We start from the raw sequence: 20,559 nt of genomic DNA on the forward strand, positions 1-20,559 counted from the left end.
ACACGAGTAGGGGTAGGGAAAGCTGCACCAACTGGCATTTGATTTGGACTTTAAAAGATGACTAGAGGGGCACCTGGGTGGCTCAGTCAGTTTCAGTTCGGGTCATGCTATCACAGTGAGTTTGAGCCCTGCATTGGGCTCTGTGCTGACAGCGAGGAGCCTGCTTGGGATTTTCTCTCTCCCTTTCTCTCTGCCCCTCCCCTGCTCTCTCTCTCTCTCTCTCCCTCAAAATAAATAAACTTTAAAAAAGAATGACCAGAAAATTTCCAGGAAGACAAGAGACAATATAGATCCCAAACGCGTGATGGCCAAGAAGGACATAGTGTCGGGGATAACAAGGAGGGTAAGGAAAGGTGAGATCATAGGTAGCATAGATTGATGCTTGATTCTGAACTGCCTAGTATGCTGGCATAAAGAAGATTGTGTATTTTCAGGTAGGCAATACGGAGCAACTGGAGGTGTTTAGGCAGAGATGTGGTACAATCAGAACTGCATTATATAAAGAGGACTCTGAACGCGGTGTGGAGAATGACTGGTGAATGTGTGTCGGAGGTGGGTGGGGGTGAGAGTGGAGAAGGAAGCGGGTGGAGGCTAGAACAGTTATTGCAGTATTGCAGTGGAATCCATTCCCACTCAGACTCCCTGACTCTGTGTTTAAATGGGAAGAAATAAAAGCTAAATTCAAGGTAAGATAATTCTTTCATGTTTAAGGTAATTCCTCTAATTTTTAATCATTTACTCCTATAGTCCCAATATTTCAGCCCCTGGGCTGTGCTGCCAACTATCATTATAAGACAACAAAGAAATGTTTCAGCAAGATTTTTATTTCCCTCTTATCTTTTTTGTCTCTACAGTATCTCCCAAAATTGTAGAGATTTCTTCAGATATCTCCATTAATGAAGGGAATAATATCAGCCTCACCTGCATAGCAACGGGTAGACCAGAGCCTACGGTTACCTGGAGACACATCTCCCCAAAAGGTAAGAGAAGAAATGGAAGAATTGTTGGCCATGGCTAGGAGATCATGGCACTGGTGGCTTTATCCAAATGGCCCTACATTTTTGGTATCCTGATAATAGTATACTCATGGCTCTGAAGAGAATTTTGGTGATCTCTACAAGACAGGAATATGTCCTGTAAGATTTCAGAAATCAAATCTGAGCGTTTCTCGAATGCTGGGGAGATTAATTCCAATTCTTTCTGGGTGCAATAGTGTTAACCTGTTCTGGGTGAACTTTATTGGTCTTGTTTGATGACGGAACAATCATCATTGGTGGCATTGTCCAGATGGCTGTTCTAAGATACTAAAAACACAACACATAAGGATTTAAAAAAAACTTTGAATGGGCATAGTCCTAAAAGGAAAATGTCCAAGTCTGGCTCCTCAGCATTGACAAATATCTGGTCCCTAGTCCATGAGCTGTTTTGTGGTGGTGTTGTTGTTGTTACTCAGATTAATCTTAGATAACAAATATAGCTCAAGATGTGACTAAATTGCAAAATTTACCTTGTCTAAATGTCTAGATGTTTTGTAGACCAGACTAAGTGTTGTTTTGTGCTTTCATGGATTAAACATTAAACCTTTAGATTTTAAGGGGAGATGCCATTTATCATTAAGGTAGCTTTTATGCAAGATGCATTAAATTATTTCATTTGTTTTTAAATATGTACTGAGTGCTTATAATAGCCCAGGCACTCTGCTGAGCACTGGGGATATAGCAATAAAGCAAAACATATCAGTTTTTGTTCTCATGAGCTTCCATTCTCAGGAGACAAGTGACAAAAAAAATGAATCTACAATGTAACAAGTGGTGATAAGAATAAGAAAATAGAGCAGTATACATTGACAGAAGAACCAGAGGTTCGGTTGGAGAAGGCTTTTGAAAAGGTGACATTTGAACAGATATGTGAATAAAGATGCTTCATTTCAGTGCTTATTGCTGGCTAATGTGAGCTATGTTTAAGTAAATGTGTATGTGTGTGTGTCTATGCATGCATGTATGCATGAAGTTATGTGTATGGCTGAGTACTACAGGTTCAAGGATTCTAAAGGAATCATCATAGTGGATATCTCCTTGGTGTTGCAGGTTGGGACCCCCGAAAGTAGACCCTGACAATGTGATTGGCATGCAAGAAATTTATTTGAGGCTCTCTTGGGATCAACATCTATGAAGGGGTAGGGAAGGAAGCAGGGCTGGGCTGAGGGAGAAGCTGAGTTGCCTGAAGACCAGTGGAACATCTCAGCTAACCCTGTGGAGAATTCTGAGGCCAGTGTTACCCTTTAGCAATGCTTTGTTGAGATGGGGGTGACCTTTTATACCAGCAGAACAGCCTTGGAATTTGGGCTATCCCCTGAAGAGTTGTGACCTTGGAGTAGGCGTCTCTCTTTACACTAGATAGTCTGCATAAGGGGCTGCACCAGAGAGCTGCCCACCAGCAACACATCTGTCCCTGGGGGCAGACATCCTCTCTTTCTAAAGATGGCAGAACATTTGGACATTTAAATGAAATCAGGGTAGGACTATGAGTAGGCCCTCATATCGAATTCCTCTCACAGAAAGAGACAGACTTGCCCTGCTGGAGATTCTCAGAGAAGTCATGAAATTTTCAGTGTGTTAGGCCTGAATTGCTGGGAGCAATCCCATGCAACCATTTCTGACTCTACCACTGTGAGCAAATGGATCTGAGAGAGTATTCACATGTCTGCAGTTCTCTCGATTTGGAATGGCCTTACAAATGGACTGGCCCAAAACCTGGGAGGAGACTTCTACTGTGCATGAGATCATCAGTGAGAGAACGTAGCTCTAGGGCACCTCTGAGGCAGGGTCCATCGAAATGGACAGACTTTCCAAGTTCACAATGCACGCCATTCATCACTGCTTAATGCTTGTCCCCAGTGCTATTGGACGCCAGGGCGCTCTGTGCTTTTAAAATCTGTGGAACATTCATCATCCTGGGTAGACTCACTTTACCTTATGTAGAGAGGCACTGGACCCCTCCTTCTTGCAGGTCTCCCTCTGTCTCCTGTCTGGTATCTTCTCTGATTTCCTCTCCCAGCTTTTCAGCTCTTTGTCCTTTTGTAAGTACTCCTCCTGACATTTCTCCTCTGTACATCTCCTTCTGTCTTGCCCTTTCATGCTTTCTCTTTTTATTGTTTACTTTCTCTTTCTTTCTCAGTCTCCTAAACATCTGTGCATTAATTTCAATTCTCCCTCCATTTTTTCCCCTCTCTCTCTTTTCCTGACAATTACTTCTGTCTCTCTTATGGCATCGGAGCCCCCTCTTTCTTTTATCTTGCTGAAGTTCACACTGGCATACCTTAGAGTCTTTTTACCCCTTTTGTGGCCATTAAGCAGACTCATTGCCTCAGGGGACTTTACCTGAGACTGTGCCAGATGCTTCCATTTTACTGTTTTGGCTGCTATGGAAACAGAAGATGGATCAAGGAGTGAGGAGAAGGATAATCTGAATCTACCTGTGGATCAGAGTAATTTAGATGAACAGCCTTTTCCAGATCCCTGGTCCAGATTAGCTATCGCAGATTCAAACTGATGAGACATGCCAAGCAGTAACTAATCACCTCAGAACTCACCAGGGTGCCGTTTTCCCAGTGACTGATTATTTGGAGATCAGAGGTGTCAGTGGACTGCTGCCAGATCTGAACCGAAGCTGGAGACCCTTAGCAGTAAGACCTTCATCTTTCCCCCCTAAATATTTCCAAAAGGGTACTTATTTTAAATAAGTTGGGACAGTCTTGGGGTTCCTTGGTGAAAAAAAAAAAGATATGTCACATCTTAGCAAAGCCTCCAAAGGCAAAGAGCTCTTGTCATCTTTTGTTCTACTTTGTGTGGGTAGATCATGTTTCAATCTGGACAGTTCTCACACACATACCCATAAAATCCCTGAAAGGATAGCTGATGGAGGCTAAGCACATAGGCAACCCTGATGGCTTCACTGCATTTTCTCCCTCGAGACTGATGTGTTTGTTTTGTACATTTCTGAAAACTCTTAGTTTCTTCCATCATAACTCATATGGTATTGCTTGCAATAAACTTCTACAAACCTCTTTAGAATGTGTATCCCAGGCTTGACCCCTTTTTACATGGAGAAGGAGAACAGGAATGTTAACCACCATTTTAGTAATGGCTCATGCATTTTGGTACACAGACACAGGAGTGATCATCTGATCAGAAGCAGAATGGAGGGGACTTGTCCATGAAATTATCTGCCTAGCACTTTACATCAGATGGATAAAATGCCACTTTTCCATATCCAAGATGTAGAGGAAGGTGAGGCCTCCCAAGACACACCTCTGTGCTGCCATTGATCATGGGAAGTAATTGTCTCTTGTTACTGGCAATATGCCTTCTAGTTCTCCTCATGAACTTACCACTCCCAAGAGTTCAAGAAGAAAGTGCACAAGCTTTGTAAAGATACCTGCCCTCCTTCTGCACACTTGTTTTGAATGTACATGTTTTGTTAACACCTGTATGGGCCTTGGTCTTTTCAGAAGGAAGAGCCCTCCTCTCTCTGTCTCAAGGAAATTCTATTTGGATGGGCACAAATGTTTTATTGGCCTCTCACCAAATTCTGTGTAAATGCTAGCATCCTACTCCAAGGGCCCAAACACCATCAGTGGCCCCTGTCTCGTATGGGCATATTCCCCATTAATGGCTCTGTGCCTTGTCTTTTGTCCCCATCTAGGCATGCAATAATTTATTTTAGCAAAGCCTTAAGCTTTAGTCTTTCTATGTAAAAAAGAATACCTTTAAGGTTCTCTGTTACTCTGATTCTTCCATGTGTCCTAAAATTTTTATGTCTCCAGTTGCTGTTGGATTGTAGGAGCTTTAGAGAGAAAGGTGAGATTCCTATATTGCCACATCCCCAGGAGCCCAACATGGAACTCAGGTGAAGATTTGAGTCAGATCACTGACATGCAGATTCTACTATACCTACGGAATCAAGGATCATTGAACATCCTAATGGAGCATCCCTTTTCAGTGTGCCTACCTCCACTTCTCTCCCATTAAACAAAATACTGAAAATAAAAACCTTACCAAGGCTACTGAAAGAATACTTTGTCCTCAGATGTCGGTTGGGGGCTCAGAAAGGTCCAGTGAGCTGTTTACAGAGATGTCCTGATTTCTGATTCATGAATTCTTTGAGACCTATGTCTCTTTGAGGGCCCACATCTCACTTTGTTTCTTGACCTTCTAGCACAATGTCCATCACCTAGAAAGCATTCAAGAAATATTTGTTGATTCTGTGAACAAGCACTTACTTTCATCAGTGCCCCAGAGAGACATGCTTGTTCTCCCATGTCAAAGACTTCATCCTGATCCTTGAGGAACTCCACTTTGATGTTGCTGTTGAGACCTGAGTGTTTCCTGCTGAAGCTCTATTGGGGAATTTCCAGGACATTTTCTCTGGTCTTCACAGGATTGTCAAGCTTTTCCAAAGTTCTCCTACTGAGACACCTGCTGTGGCTGGTCTTAACTTCTCCTTGAAGGAGAGACTCCTTTTCATGTACTCTTTTGAAAAAGTTGAGAAGACTCACAAGTGACTTTGAAACTGGATCCTCTAGTGAGCTCTTTTCTACCCTCATCACTGCCTCACTGCTGTCACTCTCCTGATGCGTGTGTTACTCTCATATGTTCTTCATCTGGCCTCTCTGAGTCTCTTGGTCCTTTTGGTGTCTTACTCTTCCCAACCATAATTGTGCCTAAACCCTCAATGGCTCCAACAGTTTCATAACATAATCCTGGATGTTTCCAGGGAAAGTTACTTCAACTGTATATGGAAATTTGTTTCTCCTCATAGGTTAAAAAAATAAAAATTCAAAGAAAGAAATCAGTGTGAAAAAGAGAAATAATAGTTTAAAAATTCTCCCTGCCCCTGACACTATGATAGTTGAAGTGGGAAATAGATTGGTTTTTCTTAGGGCCATATAAAGACTCTGGGGGCAAAATTAAGAGCAGGGCCATACATCTTTTGGGCTCCAAACCTAGCCTCTGTTATGGAACACTTACCTTTCAATGTGCAGTGTGAGCAGTGGACAAATACCTGTGGGACTAAGAAACCTTTCTCTGCCAAATCTCTTCCCTTCCCACCTCAGGTGTCCTTCTCTACTTGAAGAGGTCCAGGGGCACCTGTTTTTTCTAGACCTTGTTTCTCATAGCTTTGAAAGACACCAAAAACCTCACCAAGTTGTTGAGGACAAAGTGACCCTTGGATGGAAGCTTTTCTTCTCCTTGTCAATGCCCTGAGTCCTTCCTTCCCCCACCCCCACCACACCCACCTACCTTTCCATTTGTCAGTACTGACAGGTCTTCCTCCCCAGCCAAGCAGGACACTGAAGCACTAATTGGCACTGGAGGTATCACAGCTTGAGTTCAACCAGAGCTGGCAGGCGCCATGACTCCAGTGACAGCTCTGTGAAAAAGTGTCAGGAGCAAAGCTGTGGCATGCCATCGGCTGACTGCAGCACCCTGGCACTAATGAGCAGCCTGTCAGCACCAGCATCAGGGGCCCCATGTGGCACAGAGATCATTAGGATGGCAGATGAGAAAAAACTTCTCCAGCAAAGAAGAGCCAAGATTGGAAGGGAAGGAGGACAAAATGGAACTAAAGACCTCTCCTTACCCACAGGTGGTTATCACCCAGCAGGAAAGGACCAAAAATACACACTTACACACACACACACACACACACACACACACACACACACACACAACATGTTTATAAAAGATATCTATGCCAACTCTGGACAACCCTTGGAGTCTCATTTTGGTTGAGTTGCCCTGTAATTAATTGATATAGGCCACAAATCTCTTCTGCAGTAAGCCAAGGGGGAGCTCAGTGACTAAATTAACTCTCCAGTCATGGTCGCCCATACTATGAAACCAGGAAGTAGTGTAAGTCCCAAAGAAAGAGGGACCTGAGGAAAAAAGAAAGCATTGGTATCAGTGGGTTGCTTTTTTTCTTTTTTCTTTTTTGGCTACTTTTCAGGGCAGACTCCCTGCCCAGGGAACCTGCTGAGCTGCCAACTGCCTGCCTGTCTTCCACTGGAGTATGATAATCTAAGAGACACAATTAAGAGAAGTTGTTTTGTTTTGTTTTGTTTTGTTTTCCTTTGTTATTTCATCCCAGAGGTGGGTTTGGGAAATGGCCAGCATGTCTGCTTTGTTTTTCTACTTCCTGAGGGCAGGTGTGAATTCTCCAGCTCCATTCTTCTGCTTCATGCTTTATGAAGAGTCTGGCCTCTCTCTGAGTTTTGGTTATCTCTAATGGCTCCATTTCTTCATGGGTGGAGGTGACCTGACACAAGGTGGCCATCTGTCTGAAAGAAATGGGCCTTGAGACCAGGTCCAACTACATTTGAAGTTGCTTCCACTACTTATCAGCTGGGTCCCATTGGGGTAGTGATAAATCTTTCTGAAGATGTGTTTATATATTAATTTTGTTCTTGCTTCTTGGTGTGGCACCAAGAATTTTCATTATTTGTTTCTGGACCCCAGTTGCCCCACACGCTGCAGTTACACTAACAACTGGACATTTACCTTTGGTGTCCTTACCTTTGCACTCACCAGCTGGTCTTCCTTGATCACGTCCTTGCACATTTTGGATAGAGTTCTATTCTTTCTTTAAGACCATGGTCAAAAGCTACCAGTCACCTCTGGTGGCTTTCTTCAGGCAAAGTGAGTCACTCCTTTTTATGAGATCCCATAGCATTTTGCACATATTCCTAATGATGGCAATCCTTACAGTGACTTGTATGCTCAAAAGGCCCTCCTTATGTCCAAAGGACAGTTATTATGCTGTTTTATTTTATCCTCAGTGCCTAGCACAGCACCAGATGTTTGCAGGTTCTGTAAGTGATTGTTGAACAAAGAGGTATCCAATCTATAGATAGATCCAGTATTTTTCACCCCCCCTTTTTTAAATTTAGTCTTCCTGATGCATAATTTAAAACAAAAGTCACTTTAGTGAGTAAAGGGTAAGATACAGGAACTTCATCTCTTCACATCATTCTTTACTGTCTACCATGTTTCCCAAACCAGTCCAAAGAATTTGTAAGAAAATGTTCTCCCCACTGGTCTGCCCCAGAACCAGCCCTAACACTCTTCATATGCAAAACAGAGATAATAAAGCCTTCCTAACATGGATGCCATGAGGATTAAATGTGGTCATCAGTGCCACGGACCTGGCCCCAAAATGACACATAGTAGGTGGCCAACAATGTGAGCTTCCATAGCCCCAGCCAGCATCTTGCCTTCCCTGCCACTCAGGAGACAAGAGCAAAAGGGGAGGAAATTAAAATTCTTTTCTCTGAAAGGGTTGAATCCTTACAAAAGCTGAAGCTCAGTAAATTGCCAGAATGGATAGACATTCAAAGGTGCTTAATCAGCACCTCTCTCACCCCCCCCCCACCATTTTCTAATTAACGTAGGTGCTTGATTAAAATTCCCAGAGTACCCCCAAGTAGCTATCCCAGGAGAACTAAGTAATTGCTATTGCAAAAGATATTACAGTGGTCATTGATGGTGGAAAAAAAAATAATTGCATCATAATTGAAAGTGGCAGATCTCCTGTCCAGCGTAGCAGCAGAGCATACGGTATTAGGCCCAACCTATACAGAGAAAGCCATTTATTATGATAAAGATAAACCAGTGGCACAACTTCAAGTCTGGGGCAAAGTGATCTAGAAACTCGTTAAGCAAATGGTTTAAACACAGACAAGCAGACCAAGGTGGGAAGGAAGAAAGCTGAGGAAGACATTTACAGATGACTCTTTAACTCTGTAATTCTCTTTAGCCATAAAATTACAGCTGGATAGATACAGTTAGGGTAAAGTTTGCCAATGTCAATAAGCATTTTTGTAAGTTTAAAATTTATGATCTGGTTTGAAGCAATATTATAGCTGTGCAACTTCCTACTTCAAAGATGAGAATCATAAAAAGACTAGTGGGGAAATTAATGAGTTCAATGTGCCTGGATTGAGAACATATGAAATCAAGCCTCAGCCTAGAAACCAAGGGCAGAAGTGCATACCACAGACACTGTTTGTGGTTTTACTAAATTATTTTAAAGCCCTTGAAAAATGTTCTAGAATCAGACGTCGGCTGAATTCAGTCATTGCTAACAGCATCCTTCCCCACACTCTCCTAAGCCAGGCTATTTATGCTGGTACTTGGTGACCGTTACTATGCAGAATTGTTTTGATAGAACAAAAAAGGAAACATAAAAGCAAGAATATTGTATCATCTTCCCCACAGATGCTAACCAGCCCTAGCTAGTTAGATGCAAAGGGCTTCTTAAAATGGGAGCCCCTCCAGGCCAGAAGACCACATTTCTGATGAGTATCTGTAGCAGGCAGCTCTACTTGGCATCCGAGAAGGTCTCAGCAGGCCTCCCCATCCACCACAAACACAGTGACCTTCTGGCTATCACACCCCTGGAGATCACTTAAGGCTTTGGAGTTCCATGTCTAGCATCCACCAAGCTTAGATAAAGTTTTCCATGCTAGCTTGGAGAAAGCTTTTCATTCCAAATGTCCTTGTCACAAGCAGTGTGAAACATGTCCCATGATTAGGCTGCTTTATCAGTGAGAGAGGGAGGCTTAGAGAAGTAAGGCTAATGGGTCAAGGTCACACAGCTCCACAAATATGCAATGGCCAAAGTAAAACTCAAATCCAAGTCTTTTTGACTCCAAAGTCCATATTCTTGAAGTGTATTGATTTCCTGCCAGGTTTCTGATCCATTGCTTCTTCTGGATCTTCTGGGACATGTATACTTTCTAGTTTCAGACCTCCTGCCAGCCCAGGGCTCTGCTCCTTGGGTCATCCACTTTTTTACAGCCTTCTTGTAAACTCACCCACACTCTTGTTCAGACACTGTACTCCATTTGGGGCACTGTGCTTGGCCTTGACATTCCATCCTCTCCAATGATCTGTGGCTCCATGCAGTGGATCTTTGCATGAATACCTCTGAGCAAGGGACAGAGCCCCAGCATGGAGAGTTGACCCTACCTCAGTTCTCCAGTGAGTTTTCTTTCTCCTACTGAGTCAGCCTTTCTGAGTTTTATGCTCTCTCACCTTTCCGCCTCCACCTGGACCGGAACTCATGGCAGTGATGTGGCTGTTCTCTGACTTGATTTATTTTTTCTTCATGTTAAATACTAACATTCGCTCACACAATGGTATGTCTTTGGCTTTGATTGTTATTATTAGGTTGTTTTACACTTTAACAGCTTTAGATATGAAAAGAAATTGCTGGATTCCTGTGTATGTTTTTCATTATCTGACTCCATTCAGTTTCCCTGATGTGTCCTTGTAGTATTTGGCATATTTTATCTTCTCAGTGGTATAAAATGCTTTTTACTACTGGAACCAGGACAGTTCATTACAGTGAAGTAATGAACAGAATACCAATTTAGTTCCTTTCAGATCAAGGAGACTCTAGCTTTCTCCGTGGCTGGACTTCCCAGTTTCCCCAAGTACTACCGCACACTCAGGCTGGTCACCACCTTTGAATTTGGGATGATGAAGAAGTAATTCTTCCTGCTGTAGGAGGATCATCTTACCCGCTGCTCCCCAGCAGTGATAGATTCTTCTCACACCTTCCCCTTACCCTGAAAAACAAATCCCTCTTCTCTCTTCTAATGGAGAGTTAAAAGGAATGACTTTGGACTTTATCTTTCCTCCATAAGGGATTCAGAACTCCTCCTGTTTTTTAACTGTCCTGCACTCAGGAGGCCTCGTGTTCCTTCTCTGATTTCTTGCATCACTTCTTTGCACTCTATTGAATGGTTCACTGGGGTCACTGTGGTTGAAGATATTTGGCCATTCATCTGCATGATAAAGAAAGACAAATGGTTTTCTCCCATCATTGATTTATTTATGCTGTCACATACCATCCCAGAAAAGAATTTCATCAGAGAAGTTGACATGGATTCCCCACCTCCCCCAGGAAAATTCCTTGGAAAAACGGCTTTGATTGTTCATGAATTACTCAACAATTTCTTGGTAAGCACCTCTCTCTGCTAGGCCACTGTCCTAGGTAGTGGAGACGCATGAATGAACAAAGCAGACAAAATCCTGGCCTCATATAGCTCATATTTTAGTGGAAGAGACAGAAAATAACCTGATGGATACAAAAACTTTGTAATGTATTATATGGTAATTACTGTGGAAAAAATTATCATAATAAAATGCAAACAGATGATCAGCATATGTTTGGGGGTTGCAATATTTTTTTTCAACAAAATCTCCTTTAATTATCAATGTTACTAACATTTCAAATTTAGTGTACTAAGTAAATACTAGTTTTGCTATTTTTATGTCCATAATTCACTTATAATCAACATTAAGATTCATAATGTTGTGGCAAAAAAATGTTTACATCCTTCAGGAAAATCACATTTTTGTCATTAATTATTAAGATTCCTTTGCATGGTTTAAGCTTACGTGGGTGTTATAATGTTAACTAGAGTAGACAGGGATGGAGTCATTAGGAAGGCGGCCCAAGAAAGTTGGGGGAGGACACTAGGATGACTCCAGCAAGAGCGTTGCTGGCAGGGCTTGCAGTAAATACAAAGGCCCTGCATCAGTACACAGCTGCCACATTCAGGGTCATCAAGGAGGCTGTGGAGATACCAGAAGAGTTATGTAACACCTAACTTCCTCTCAATAGACTATAAGTTTCATGAGGGGAAGGAACATGCTCTTTCTTCCTTACTGCTATGTGCACCAATGCTTAGCATGTATCTGTCAAATTAAAGACATTCAATAAGTATTTCTTCAATGAATTAGTGAGTAACGTCAGCATGGGGTTATAGTAAGAATACTTGAGCAAGCATTCTGGAAAGAGACAAGGTTTGAATCAGAAATTATGGTCCCTTGGGGTGCCTGGGTGGTTCAGTCAGTTAAATTTCTGATTCTTGATTTTGGCTCAGGTCATGATCCCAGGGTCCTGGGATTGAGCCCTATGTCGAGCCTAGAGTTCAGCTCTATGCTGGGTGTGGAGCCTGCTTAAGATTCTCTCTCTGCCCCTTCTGCCCCTTCCCCATTGGTGTGCACATGCATGAGTGCTCTCAAAAAAGAGACAGAGAGAAATTGTGAATTGTGTATTTTTCATTAGTTATTGAAGGTATTGGAAAATAACATAGGCAAATGACAGTGATAGAATGTGGTTAAAGGGAAGGTCCATGGAGAAGAGGGATCCATGTATCTGATGGTGCAGGTGTCTGACAAATCATCAAAGGGAACATTAAAGTCACCCCAGATAATGGCTGAGGTTAGTGACAAGTAGGGCTGTGAGCCACATGTGAAAGCCCTCAAAGAATCATGAGGAATTCAGGGCATCAGTCATTGGAAGCGAGAACAGGTAAATGCAACATAGCCAGAGGGCAAAAGCTTTGAATGGACTTTCAATAAAACTGTAAAAGAGGAATGGTCTCCAAGTGATCTTGAGTGAGAAGGACTATCACCCCAAACAACCCAGTGATTTCTTGAGAAATACACAAAGGAAGTGTTGCCCTCAGGAAGTAGCTGGGTTTTAATTACTTAAGGCAGTTCAGGGAGTGGTCAGCCTAGAGGCTGAGGGCTTAGGTAATATGTGGCTTCCCAGAAAATGTAAGGTGGGAAGGGTGAGGAATGAAAGAGCTGCAGGACACTGACAATGGGGGGAAGGGGCGCAGAGTCACCCTGGCAGTGACAGATGTGAGGCATGTTAGATTTAAATTGTCCCCAGTGGAAGACAGTGAAACCACACTTTGCAGATTTCAGCTGCAGCCTATGCCTGTGGAGAGGGATAGAAATCCCTTCTCTTCCTGAACCTTAAGGTGGGGTAGTGACAGTTGTAGCTTTTGGCAAGGTCAGGCCTTTTTTGTGATCCAGAGCAAGGGGACTGACTTTTCAGAGGCCATTAAAAGGCCAAGTTTGGAGATCATGAGATAGCATGACAGCAGGGGAGGAGAATAGATTCTGGGATTGAGATAATTGGAGGTGGGGGTAAGATTGCCAGAACCTGCTGATAGGGTCAGAGTTTTCTCCAAAATTGATCATAACAACTCTAGTTATATTTATTTTTTAAAGAATCAAGATTTATTGGATTGAACAGAAATGATAGAGTACAATGGTTATGATAAATAGGCAGAAAGAATTATCTTTTATTCAACAGATATTTATTGGGCACTTAAAACATGACAGTACATATTTAAGTGCTTCAGATTTTGTTGTGGACACAGCATTCAAAGACTCTACCCTGTGGAGCTGCAACACTGGAGTATAGGGAATATTTGTTAAATAAATATGCAACCTAGTGTCATGGGAAGATAGTACTGTTGAGGCAAATGACACGTTTACCCCAGGGATGTGGTAAAGGATGATGAACGGTACTACTTTAGTCAGAGTACAAGGATCAGCCCTGACCAATACCTAGATGCCCAAGGGAAGCGAGCCACTGACATATCAAGAGAGGGTCTTCCAGACAGAGGTATCTGCAGATACCAAGACCGTGCATCCAGAACATGCTTCGTGTGTGTGAGGAACCACAAGAATGTGGACAAATGTAAGTGGCATAGTGTGTGCTAAAGAGACCCCAGGGTCAGGTCATGTGGTACCTGGAAAACGGTGTTAAAAACTGGAATCTGTTTGAATAAAAGGCATTGGCAAGTTTTAAGCAAGAGAGTGAAGTGATTTAATACATGTTGTTCAAGGGCCATTTTAACCGCTTGAAGAGAAAGGCCGGGGTTAAGAGGTGGGTTAAAGTAGCAACTGGGATGCTAGTTCGGATTCTGCTTTGGTCCCTCAAGAAATGATGAGGAGGAGGATTATCGTGGTAGGGTTGAAGGTGATAAGATTATGTTTAATGTGCAATGTATTCTGAATTAAAGCTGCCAAGATTCCCTGACTGATTAAACATGGGAGTTGTGAGGCAGAGTTAGGTGACTGAGATTTGTGGCCTGTGCCACTGGTGACTAGGGATATAATTTTCTGTCGCCTAGAACTCCAAGAGCAACAAGTCTGTAGGTGGAAATAGGAGCTTGGTACTTAAGATATGCAAATGGAAATGCTGATTAGATAGTTGGCTATGTAAGCATACAGGGGTATAAAAATAAATGTAGGGGTCAGCAGCATTCTGATGGTGTTCAGTGCCACAAGGCTGTCTGTCACCACCTATGAGGTGAGGCTAGTTAGAGGAGAGTTCTGTGGACTGGGCTTTGGGGCACTCCAATACATAGGTGCCAGGATGAGAGGATGAGTCAGCATGGATGATGGTGGGAAAGTAGAGAGCTGTAAAGCAAATCTGAAAGGCAACAGAAGACGATGCTTCATAAAGGAGGGGTGTGCACAAGTGTGGCTCAGAAGACAAAGGAGATAGGGAACGAGAACTGGTAAAATGCACTTCCATGAGAGTCTGGCTGGTGAGAATGGTTCTGGTGCAAGAAGATATGGACAGGATTGATTAGGAAAGGAGAGAAGGGGTTCAATAAATGGAAAGACCAATAAAATGCTTTGAGAAGCTTTGCACAATATAGGATTAGATGTTGGAGGGGAATGTGAAGGTAACGGAGGACTTTTTCCCAAAATCCCATCTGCAGTCTGGCTTCCCTTGGCCATTCCTTGGCTATTGTTGCTGTGTAATAAGAGTGGGTCCTTGAACAACACAGGTTGGAACTGCCTCGGTCCACCTATATGAGGTTTTTGTTTATTTGTTTGTTTTGTTTTGTTTTGTTTTAATAAACTGTATTTAAATAAATACAGTTCAACACTGTAAATGTGTTTCTCTTCCTTTCTGTTTTCTTAATAATGTTTTATTTTCTCTAACTTACTTTATCAAAAGAATACAGCATATAATAGGTATAACATACAAAATATGTATTATTCAACTTTATGTTATTAGAAAAGCTTCCAGCCAATAGGCTATTAGTAGCTAAGTTTTTGGGGTTGTTTGTTTGTTTGTTTGTTTGTTTTGGAGAGGGTGGGGGGCCAAAGATTATATGTGGACTTTCAACTGCACAAGGGATCAGCATCCCTCACCCCCAAGTTGTTCAAGTGTCTGCTATACTTGTGTTAGGGTTCTAAGTTGCCCCTCTTCTTCAGGTGGAATAAAAGAAAGAATTAGCTAAGACAGGTCTGTGCTTGTGGTGCTGCCTATAAATCTTGATCTACAGCTGAGTGACCCTAAAATTTCTCTATATGGCTTTTGTTTGATCTGGGAATTTGAAGCCAGAGTCTCCATGTTGCTAAAGCAATTGACTCTCTGACACTGAGGCACATTGTCTGGAGGTGAGACTCTGTACCATCAAATTTAGTGAAGATTCCACTGAGCATTGATAGATAAAACACTTATTGCAAATGTTTAGAGTGTGAAATAGCCACTGAGAAGGAGCATTGAGGATGATATCTGCTTATCTCTCAACCCCTCCTTAGACACCAGGGCAAAAGTTCTCAAAGTCCTCCATATTTGATCTTCCATGACCAGATTTCCAACTAAGGCAGGGTTATTTGAATTAATCTGTTCTTCACAACCAGAACAGGGACCAAGTTAGACTTGGGCAGCCACCCATCTGGCCACAAATGTTTATCCTGCTGAAGCCCCTCTAAGAAGCTCCAAAAGGGATAGAAGAGGATGACCAACTAACTACCCTAACTGTGCCTAACTACCCTAACTGTGCCAACAAACACAACCTAAGTCCTATTCTGGGGGAGATTATCTGTATAGGGGAAATACTTTAGTTCTCTGCAAATTATGCAAACATTCCTGCTGCCTCAGTGTTGCTGAGTCTAGGTCAGGCAGGGCAGAGGATGCAGACAACCTCAGTATTTAATCTAAAATGATGTTGGAGATGGGGGACAGTTCACCAACATGGAAGCAAGTACCAGCAGCAACAGGTATAGTGAAGTCTTCTCCATTTAATCTTGGCTTGAAGGTATGTTCCTAAGGATCCATCCAGGTTATTTCTCCTGACTGTCCTAACAGGCCCCTTCCCATTGCCCACATTACCCTAGAGGCACTTCTTTCCTTTGAGAGAGGAAAAAAAACCACACAAAGCTTGATTGATAGGGCACATTGTGAATGATGAAAGGGTTGTAAAGAACTGGTTCCATCCCTCTTTGCATCTTAGTTTCCAACCAGAACCCATGGCCTTTGAGAATTGAGGGCAACTTAATGAGTGTGACCACAATGTTTGCTCCAAAATAATTTTGCTTCCTTTGACTTCACTGCCAAGCATCCACACTGGCCAGGCCTTGTTCTTCTCTTGAACAGTCACATTCCTCTGTGTGTTGATGTTTTCTCTCTTTATCACATCACTTTTCTAGGCCTCTTGATTTTGGTCACTCGGGTGTTGTCATGGCAATGACATCCTCAGTAGAGTGGTGCTGCTCATGTTGTCATGGTTATAAGGACCTCTTGATGAGAGCCCCACTTCATTGTCATAATGCAGACAGCAGTAAAGAACCCTAGGATCTCTTGGTAAGCCTGAATTCTTAGACTAGGAGCTAGTGTTTCTGTGCCTAAAAATGCAAGTGGCAGTAATTAGAGAAATAGCGGCAGTCTAAAATGGTTAGACTCTATCCACATGGAAAGAAGAACACTAAAAGAGGGATCATTATCATCACTATGAGCATGTCCTCTTATTCCTTTTTTCTATCATCATCATCATCATCGTCATCATCATTGCCAGTGTTTTGAAAGGAATTGTCTATGTTCCAGGCACTATTCGAAGTGATTTACATGTATAAACTCTTTAATTTTCTTGACAGCCTTATGATGCAGGTGTTATTACTGTTCTTCGATAGATTAAGGAACTGAGACCCAGAGGGCTTGCATAAGTAACTTGCTCAAAGACATACCCTAGTATGGAGCTGGACAAACCTTAACCAGGCAGATGGTTTGCAGAGGCTCCACTCTGAATCCATTACTCCACTGCTTACTGTTGGACTGTTTTATAATCAATAGCAAAAACCAAGATGAATCAGCCCATCTACCAAAGGGGTTGCAAACTCAGATAATCTTTTTCTGCTAGAATTCAAACAATTTCTATTTTATACCATTTTTAAGTTTTAAAATGTTTTTACATTTTCATTTGAGTCTCTAACAACCATATGATCTTACTATTGCTATTAATTTCATTTTACACATGAGAAAACCCAAGTTGAGAAAGCCTATGATCTCCTAGGATAACTTGGCTGCTAGTCCTGAATACATGACCATCATTGATGCAGAATCTAGTGTTTTGTTCTACCCTACTGCACAACTGTGTGACATAGCCTAAGTCTGGCTCTGGGGAAGAGGATGGCCAACCCATCTAATGTGAATAGTTTCTAGCAGTCAATATAATGGTGATAGAAGGAATAAATGTTGGTCTTGCAAAGTCATTCACATAGCCATTTGTCCTTGTTTTCCCTCCTATTTTATGCCTAATAACTCCACTATTAATGGTAGCCACTTTCATCTATCACAATCTAGATAAGAGAGCAGTAGCCTTCATACCATTCCAACTGCTGCAGCATGATGACTCTGCTACTTTGAACAAGTCATTTAACCTGTGTGGGAGACTCCCAATAAAAGGTTAATTACAGCTCTCTGTCTATGCTGATCTTCAGAAAATGACAATTAAACATAAATAAGTTACTTAAAAACTGGCCTCAAAGAAAATATAGCTTTTAAGACAGAAGGAGCTCAGGCCCAGGAGTTGATGAATCTTCTTGAGTATGAGGGGATTGGAGGAAGATATACTGAGTGAGGGATGGCACTAAAGTTAATAATGGTGGAAAACAAAACAATAGTAGCAAAGACTGATAGAATTCATATAATATACCAACACTGTACCTCTATCAACTCATATAATCTTTGGAACTGCCCTATAAGTTCAGATACCATTTTTATATATATTTTGCAAATGAGGAAACTGAGGCACAGAACTGTTAAATAGTTTGGTGAAGGCCAAGTAGCTAGCAAGAGGTAGATCTGGAAATTGAATTTGGCCTTCTGGATATATCTGTAGATATTGGCATGCTGTCTTTCATGGACATGGGTTGGGTCCCAGAAACCACCTGAGCTTCGTCAGAGACATGACATGGGGAACTTTTAAGACTTGAGTTCTGATTATACCACTTATGAAGCAGTGCCCCCTTGGTCACATTGCTGACCTTCTCTGTGCCTTAGGCATCTCATCTGTAAAGTGAGGCTCATGGTAGGATGTGTATTTGGGTTTGTTTAAGGTTACATAGGATAATGTGTGTAAATGCATGCCCTGTGGCTGGTATAAAATGGATGTTCAAAAATGTGATGGTAGGTGGCATTAAAGGCGGTGCTATCAGTGATCACTAGTGTGTCATTTTCTCTGTCATTGACATTAGCAACTTATCTTATTTTTAAGGATGAACAGACTGCTCCTGATACTTGAGTGAAGTGTCAAAGGTCACCTGTGGCGAGTAAAATGTAGATTTCCAATTCTTATGCCTTTCCACAATACCTCGTTTCATTGACTAGAGTTTGGCCGATACTAGTTTCAGATGACCTCTTGGTATACAGGCTACCATTTCCTTTTGGCTGCCTTTTCCACATCCTCAGTTTCCTCTTGAGTCAAACCTCCAGGTTCTCCTAAGGTTCCCAGTGGACACCACAGGTTGCTAACGAGTGTCTGTTGAATGGAGATAGTGAATATCTGACTGCTCATTGGCTTTGTACATTTCTTTGTTTCACCTGTAAAAGAATATGTTCACAGTTAGCAGTGTCGTATTTGGGGAGAAACGGAAGTTTAAACTGGAAGGAAGTAACTGAAGTTTAACCAAAACCACTACTGTATTCTAGGTTTAACAACAAAAAAAGTACAAATAGAAAATGTTATTTCTGGTCTAGGAAACCAACTTATTTGGTATATAATGGTACATTCTTGAAGTGGGATGTGTTGTCATCATTTCTGTGTAAGCAGTGTTCTAGCCATGTTAATGAAGTGCTTGGGGTCTTGAGCTGGGATCCCTGTCTCTCTTCAGGGATGTGAGGCTAGTCAAACAGGCTTTTCCATTCCCACTTCCAAAAAAGTAGCTTGGAAATATAGGTGATGCTGTCCACAGGGCTTGATAATGTCAGGATGCTTTGCTGCTGTCCTCATGTGATACTTAAATTAAGCATTGGCTTTGAGGATGTTTCCATGTGCCTTTAAAAATGAAAACCTTCTTCTCTGTGTAGCTAATCGATAGGGCAGCCTAGTGGGAGAAGGCTCGTCTGCCGCCCTCCCTGAGCGCCATGGCTGCTGAGTGAGTTGAAGGCAAAGTGAGAGAGAGCCAGGAGGGTCACAGCGGTGTCTCTTTCAAAATCCAAGTTAGATACAAAAGGGAATTAAAAACTTCATGTTGAGTTGTTGTCACTCTCCCTGTGTCTCGCCTGGGAGAGTTCTCCAGCTGGAGAGCACTGAGAACACAGCCCTTTGGAGCTATTACAATTCATATAGACTATAAACTTCCCACTGCGCGAATAAAGGAAAGAGGTGCTTGCCAAGTGCTTGGAGGGGCAAATGCGAGTTATTTCACCATCTGATGATATACGCCATATTGGGAAACATTAGGAAAAAAAAGAAAAGGAGAAAAGAAAGTAGAGTGTGTTGAGAGGCTGGCAACTGATCATCCAACATTCCTTGGTGAAACTCAGATGGAGGCACATTTGTGAAAAGCAACAGGCATCGAGGTCATTCTATCCAGCATGTGTCTTCACTAATGGAGCTCAGTTACCTCTGCTCTACACTTGGGAAAGGAGAACTTTCAACACACAGTTGCCATCTGGCATCCCAGGTTCACACATGAGGAGAGGAGGGAGCAGGCAATATTGGAAAGAGAAGATCACTATTGTCAGGACAATTGGTTTGGCTCTGCTCTGCCAGTTAATAAGTGGATAGCCCTCTTGGATCGACCTCTGTGAACCTCTGTCAACCCCAGTTTTCCTCTGTGAATCTCTGCTACCTCATCTGTAAGATAGGATCACAATATGAGATTAGCGGTCCTCCATCACAGATACTTTGTAAACATGAAAACATTATGGGCATGGTCCTTCATTAAAGTTCTGTATTAATCATGCATACTCTCCACAGAAATGCTAAGCAAGTCAAAAAGACAAGGAGGAGAGATGGAATCCCAGTACAGAGCAATTTTTTAAGACAAAGATATTTTTTACATTTTTGAAACACAAACTGAAAAAGTAGATGATGTAACCATTGATTATGACCGTTGTTATAACAACAGCAATTATCATTTGGTGAATCTTCCATTTATTTATGCAACATAATTAATTTGAAAGTTCACCTAAGCATTTCACAAATGCTACATAGAATGTAGCCCAAGAGAGTGAGGAGAGTTGAATCTGCTTAAAAAGAGCAGAATAACAGGACACAACTGTGCATAACAGAAACCAAAAGGGAAATCACAGGGCGATAGGAAGATTTGGATCTGTGCTACTTTTAGAATCAGCCCAGGGTCTATGACTTCCCAAGGAGTCAGTACCTCAGAGCCAGCACTGGTTCTCATTGCCCAATTTCATGACACCAGTGATCTGCAG

General features: G+C 42.1%; 1 protein-coding gene across 6 annotated transcripts in view; it reads left to right on the plus strand.

Annotated features, from left to right (window-relative positions):
* NTM (neurotrimin) overlaps nucleotides 1–20,559 on the plus strand; it is a 946,316-nt gene that overhangs the window by 837,692 nt on the left and 88,065 nt on the right. For all 6 annotated transcript variants that reach the window (XM_058687340.1, XM_058687346.1, XM_058687341.1 and 3 more), the window contains one exon: nucleotides 855–980. In XM_058687340.1, coding sequence (XP_058543323.1) covers nucleotides 855–980 — 126 coding nt within the window. The remainder of the gene's footprint in view (nucleotides 1–854; nucleotides 981–20,559) is intronic.

Source organism: Neofelis nebulosa, chromosome 10 (genome assembly GCF_028018385.1).
Source record: "Neofelis nebulosa isolate mNeoNeb1 chromosome 10, mNeoNeb1.pri, whole genome shotgun sequence".
Lineage (NCBI taxonomy): Eukaryota > Metazoa > Chordata > Mammalia > Carnivora > Felidae > Neofelis > Neofelis nebulosa.